Source organism: Crocodylus porosus, unplaced genomic scaffold, assembly GCF_001723895.1.
Source record: "Crocodylus porosus isolate Cpor-Errol unplaced genomic scaffold, CroPor_comp1, whole genome shotgun sequence".
In the NCBI taxonomy this organism is placed as follows: Eukaryota; Metazoa; Chordata; order Crocodylia; family Crocodylidae; genus Crocodylus; species Crocodylus porosus.
Genome location: NW_017728918.1, coordinates 25,978,373 through 25,984,761, shown reverse-complemented (window position 1 = coordinate 25,984,761; position 6,389 = coordinate 25,978,373). Strand labels below are relative to the sequence as shown.

The window sequence follows — 6,389 nt, the reverse complement described above, 5'->3', positions numbered from 1 at the left end:
AAAAAAACAAAAAAACCACAACAAAAAAAATCTCCCACAATTTAAGGCCAGCTTATTGCTACCATACTGCTGCCTTGTGTGAGGACTGACTGTTACATTGAAAACCCTGGGTAAATGAGCTCAGTTGATAGGCCAGGATGACTGAGTTGGAGTGGTACAAAAATCTCAGGCCCCAAAGCCTTTTAGGTTTCAAAATACATCAGCTGCAGGCAGTTAAAGCTGCTTCAGTGACACAGCACTTTTATGGCAACTCTTAGCAAACGCTTATTGAATATTCTGCCATGTAGACTTCTGTCTCTAATATATTATACACTTTCTTCAGGGAATTTCTTTTCAATGCTATTGAAACTCTGCCATGTGTTAAAAAGAAAGCTGATTGGGCTTTGCGTTGGATTGGAGACAAAAAAGCAACATACGGTGAGTGCAGTTCTGGAGTATGCATTTCCTGGATATTGAATGTCATTCCTATGCAAGCCTTCAGTAGTGATGTTTCCTCCAAGTACTAGAGCAGGGGTTGTTAACAGGGTATGTGTACCCCTGGGGGTACTTGAGAAGGCCCTAGGGGTACATGTAGGCAGGTGGCTGGGGACAGAGTGCTGCCACCCACAATCCCCTGCTGCCACCTCCCAGGAGCAGGGCTGGGGTGAGGTGAGGGCAGCGGCACCCCTCTGAGCCACACAGGTACCATCTGAACACGGAAAGAAGCTCACATGCGGTGGCTGCTGCTGCTACCCACCACCCTGTGCTGTCCCTGGTGGCTGGACATGGAGCCACTGGGGGTACACTTTTTAAAAAGGTTGAAAACCCCTGTACTAGAGGGATATTGTAGCCATGAAGGTCAAGGAAATAGCCAAGAAGGTTGGTTGGTTTGTTTGTTTGTACCACTTGTGTCATTTAGAGAGATGCTCTTGGGCAATTGCAGAGAAGTGATGCTGGAAGGGAACTCAGAGGGTCTTCTAGTCCAGCCCTCCTGCTCAAAGCAGGATCATCCCTGGTGTCAACATCCTTGTCAAGTGTTTGTCTAAGCTGCTTTTAAAAACTTGCAAGGATGGAGATGCCACAGCTTCTAGGTAAACCTGCTCCAGTGGCTCACCGCTTGGATAGTGAGCAAGTTCTTTCTAGTCCTGTGCCCTGCAACCACAGAATAGTCCATCTTCACCTATGTAATCACCCTTAAGTTATTTGGGGGCTATCAAATCCCTCCTTGGTCTTCTCTTACCTGGACTAAATGTTACAGTTTTTTTAGCCTTTCCTGGGAAGTTGTTTCCCAGACCTGGTCACTTCTGTTGCTCTCTTCTAGATTTTCTAATCTTGAGGGTGAATAGTTGCTCTAAATCTAAAAGTAGCTTTATCAAGATTAGATTAAATTACCTTGTTCCTTCTAATGTGCCACTGAAGGAGCTCCTTTTGGGGGTGTATTTGAGGGATTTTTTTTTTTTTGGGGGCATTTTGACTACCATTTCGCCCCTTTTTTGACAAACCTGCTGTAGCTGCTGGTGTACTCTGTAGCTGCTCTGCAGGGGGGTCTATAAATTTATTCTTCAACCAGTCAGTCTTTTTTATTTATTTTTATTTTTTTGTTAGTTTGCTTCCTTGAAGGATTTAATCCATGTTTTCTATGGGTTCTCGAGCTTCCCCCTACTTGTTGCGCCTTGCCCCAGGAATATTTCTTTTTGAAGCTCAAAAGTTAGTTGGATGCTTTCATTCCTGATGAGGTTCTTACTTGCAGGATGAGGATGTGTAATCACTAGAGAGTACAGACGCTATGCATGGTAGCAGTTTGGCCCACCTCAACACTGAGTTGTCATCTGTGCACATCGTGGGGAGGGGAGGGAAAGTCTGAGCTTCAGTTTCACAGATTTTTCACACAGTGAAATTGCTATTTACCCAGGTAGATTGTTTTAAATACTATCTGTCCTGGTGAAAAAACAAGCGTTTTTGGTTAATTTTTTTTTTTATTGAAACAACTGTTGAGTTGAGAGATTTAAACAAGCTTTTGGGTAGAAAGTTTTTTGTCTCTCTTTCCCAGGTCTGGAAACAGGCACTTTGTGCTCAAAGGTTCCTCTAACATCTTTTCCAACTCTGTTTGCTCCTGTGAAAAATTGCCAAAAATTGTCGTTCTTGCACATTTCCTGGACTATTACAACTATAACAACACCACAGTTTTTCTAATGAAGTCAAGGTGTAGAATGCATTGGTTCCAGAGAAAACTACATAACACTAATGCAGCTACAGTTTTCATCTGTGAATAGAAAAAAAATTATCTGAGTTGGTGTAGGCCAGTGTATTGCTTTGGAGATATAATAATGGTAAATTTTGTGTTTTGGCATAAAATGTAAACTGAACTTTTCATCTGACAGGAGAACGTGTAGTAGCTTTTGCAGCAGTGGAAGGAATCTTCTTTTCTGGCTCTTTTGCATCCATTTTTTGGTTGAAGAAAAGAGGATTAATGCCTGGACTCACTTTTTCTAATGAGCTCATCAGTAGAGATGAGGTAAGAGCTAAATTTTAAGTTTACTGTGTACCACAGTTCCTAATAGTGCTGACAAAGGAGTTAAGCATATGCTTCAAGGCAGGATCATCCCAAGCTTTATGAATAAGGCAGGGCAAGGTGGCACCTTGGAGACTAAGTGACTTCAGACTAACAAAGATTTATGAACTGGCTGGTTCTGAAAAGGGCAAAGTGTCTGATAATCATTTAAGGTAGTAAATAAATGAAGAGTTAACACTTGCTCAGTGGCTTTCTTGTGCTGAATATAGTTTTAGTTCTAAGCAGGTACCACAAGTAGGGAAATACTAAGTTGGGTTAGCACCCAGTGCCATGGAAAATGTTCCGTCTGAAAATAGCCCTAGGTGCTAAGGCTTTTGGGTACTGTGAACTGATGCCTGGTTCTTGGGCCCGGCAATGTGCTGCTGATTTGAGTGGCTCTTGTAATCAATGTTCCTGAAATATCTTGAAATTCCTTTCCAGGGCTTGCACTGTGATTTTGCCTGCTTAATGTTCAAGCACTTGGTGCACAAACCTTCAGAGGAAAGAGTAAAAGAAATCATTTCCAATGCAGTTGTCATAGAACAGGTATTTGGCTCTTTCTTCTCGTTGGCAGACTTTGGCATAAAGCTGCCCTGGACAGCAATGTGTTTGTAAGTCTGAATGCCTTTTGTAGTTAAGTTTCTGTTGTTTGCAGGAATTCCTGACTGAGGCATTACCTGTAAAGCTGATTGGCATGAATTGCACTTTAATGAAGCAGTACATTGAATTTGTAGCTGACAGACTTATGCTGGAACTGGGATTTAGCAAGGTAAGACTTCTAGGCAGCATCTTTAATATAGGGTCTCATTCAATTCACTGTTCCCCAAGACCACTGAATAGCCAAAATGGCTGCCACCATCCATTTAACCTTGGCCATCTCTTGATCACTGGGTTGCTTCTGGTGCCCGTGCCCTGTCTGGAGACCTGCAACATGATTTAATACCTGGTGGCAGGCAAGTGGACAGAACAAAGGAAAGAGTGCACTGCAAAAGTTATTACATTCTTGTACCGGGCTGATCTGCTTTCCTAAAGCCAAATGTGATGAAGCAGGCAGGATGGAAGGAATTCTTGCTTATTAGATAAGTACCCTAATCTTCCAAATTCATATTGGATTCCCTTCTAGATTTTCTTTCCCAATTGATCCTTTAATCTCAGTTCAGACTATTTATAATTCTCCTTTCTTTTCAGATATACAGAGCAGAGAATCCATTTGACTTTATGGAGAACATTTCACTTGAAGGCAAGACAAACTTCTTTGAGAAGAGAGTAGGCGAATATCAGAGGATGGGAGTCATGTCGAAACCTACAGATAACTCTTTCACTCTGGATGCAGAATTTTGAATGAACTGAGACCGCTTAGGCTGCAATGTGGATGCCCAGCTGTTTGAACAAAGCATTGACTCGAGTGGCATATTATGTACTAAAACACCATTCTTATAAAGTGTGGTGGCATTAGTATTTTTTGAGGAGGGTAGGATAGCTACAGCAGTATAATTATTAGTAGATATTGGAAATGGTGCTGACTCATAGAGTGTTTAGGTGCATCTCAACTCCATTTTGAGAGAGATCAAGCGCCATCCTTCTGCAATGTGGGAGGTTATAGGCGGATACCACTAGCTCCTGGAATTTGCCCAACAAAGCCAAAAAACTTTGAGAAGTGGCCTAGTGTAACTTTTAAATTCTGATATTTGGCTTTGGATGCAACAAAGAAAACTGCGTAGGAAATCACATGATCTCACTGCTTCTTAGCAGGTTTTAAGTTTACTTTTTACTATTTTAATAGTTTATACCTAAACCTGGCACTTTAATATTAGAAAATAAAGAAATGTCTTGTAATATTCTTGGCAAATGGTGAAACAAGCTTACTCTAATTTTTAGATACAGCCTTAAATGGTATAACTTCATACACTTTTTACCTGTGTATATAACTTAACTATTGGAGTTTGAATCGAGACTTGTTTCTAAAATTTCTCTGACGCTCCTGCTGAAGTATAGGGAACAATTGTTGTATGGAAGTTGAAGTGCATTAAACATAAATGTCCTTGGTACCAGAAACAGGTAATGGTTACATGAAACTTGCTTCTGAGCCTAAAGTTTGCTTCCCCCCCCCGCCCCCCGCCCTCAATTCCAGGGTTGTTGGGGGTAGCTTTGTTTCATGAAGGATTTTTAGTTTAGTCAGATGATCAATATATACATTATTCTGAAAGGCAGTATTTTCTGTCCTTGAAATGAGCCGATTTCTTTTAAAGCATTGCTGTCTAAAATAGCATGCAGAACAGAAGTAAGGACCATTAAGTGATTATGCAGCAGCTATAATGCTAAATATTGTCTTGTATGGAGTGCTTTGTGATGTTTTAATTTAAAGCGGCGTAACTGCATATGTCTGTCAGGTTGTTATTCCACAGTAGGGCTGCCCAACTTAATGAAGTTGGTTTCTCAACTGCTCAGCTAGGGCTGTGCAGTGACAGTCTGGTCCAGTGGAGTTAAGCCTACAGCTTGAGAGCCTGATCTGGCCTGTAAAACCATGTTGTATATAGTCCCTGGGCCTCTGGAAATTGGTGGTGGGGAAGCAGGGCATCTCTCATGCTGCCAAATTTCCAGACCCATTAGTGGATTGATGACTGACTTCCCTGGGCTTAATTTAAGGCAATTTAGTCAAGGTAATTAATCCATATCAGATAATGCTTGTGTGTGGGGTCAGGTCAGTGTCTGGATTGTGTAGTGTGGATTGGCTCTCATCTGGCCCAGTAGCATGCAAATGTTGAGTACCATAGCAGTGGGGGGAAGAGATCCTGCTTAACTTGTACTGCAGGGATGGATGGCTTCATTCAGAGTTGCAGTTTAACTTCTCCCTCCAAACCCCTTCCCTGCCAGCACTGATTTGCCTTTTCTCACTGCATAAGTTGGGGCCTAATAGGGATGTATTAACAGTGCGATTTTTCTTTAGAAACTGCAATTTTGGCAGGCTTGTTAAGACCAAAAAAAAAAAAAAGGCAAGGAGAAAAAGGCACCGAGAGCCCTACAGTCTTGGAGCACAGGAAGGAAGGGGGCAGGGATGAAGTGGCATGGTCTCTTCTATAGGGGTGGGGTTTTGCAAATAATGGAATGAGGGAGGAAAGGCAAGTTATTCCCAAAGGGGGTGGAAGGTGGTGGGGTTTTGCAAATGAAGGATCAGGGCTATGGCAGGGAGGTGGGGCTATGCAAAATGAATGGAGGCAGCAGAGCACAGCTGCCTCAAGCCCCTCTCTCCCTCCACCCCTCCCAGGGTTCCAGTGTTGCAGGGCTTCCCACATGCTTTTCTCCTTTCTAATAAACGTGAGGTTTTTTGTAGTGAGACCCCAAAAGCATGGAGTTTACTGCTTGGGGATTAGTCTGAAACTGGTTTAATTACCTGGATTAACTCAGGGAAACCATTAATTCATGCTTATAATGTGGATTAATGGCTCCTCCAAGTTTTAATTAGGGTAAGCTTAGCTTGCTGTCGCATTCCTTTTAAAGTACCATATTTCACGGTGTATGTTGGGTTTTGAAGCCCAATTTTTGTCTTTAAACTCTACACCTTACACCTCTACACATTCAAGAATCTGGGACAGGGCTGGGCTCAGTGCTCTGCTGGTGCAGCCCCATCCCCTGTGAGCCCAGTGCTGGTTGCAGAGGATGGGACTGGGCTCGGTGCTCTACTGCTGCAGTTTCATCCCTTGTGAGCGGTGCCAGCAGTGCTGCTCTCAGGGGATGGGGCTCCACCAGCTGAGCATAGCCATACCCAGTCCCTGACTTTTTTTTTTTTTTTTTTAAGATGCAAAAGGGGAAGAAAAAATTCGGGTTTCAAAACCTGACAAATACTATAAAATACAATACA

General features: G+C 42.5%; 1 protein-coding gene across 1 annotated transcript in view; it reads left to right on the top strand.

Annotated features, from left to right (window-relative positions):
• The window catches only part of RRM2 (ribonucleotide reductase regulatory subunit M2), an 8,233-nt gene extending 3,631 nt beyond the window's left edge, over nt 1–4,602 (top strand). The window contains exons 6-10 of the mRNA XM_019537411.1: nt 323–417; nt 2,361–2,494; nt 2,972–3,076; nt 3,186–3,299; nt 3,719–4,602. Coding sequence (XP_019392956.1) covers nt 323–417; nt 2,361–2,494; nt 2,972–3,076; nt 3,186–3,299; nt 3,719–3,871 — 601 coding nt within the window. The 3' untranslated portion in view covers nt 3,872–4,602. The remainder of the gene's footprint in view (nt 1–322; nt 418–2,360; nt 2,495–2,971; nt 3,077–3,185; nt 3,300–3,718) is intronic.
• The last annotated feature ends 1,787 nt before the right edge of the window (nt 4,603–6,389 follow it).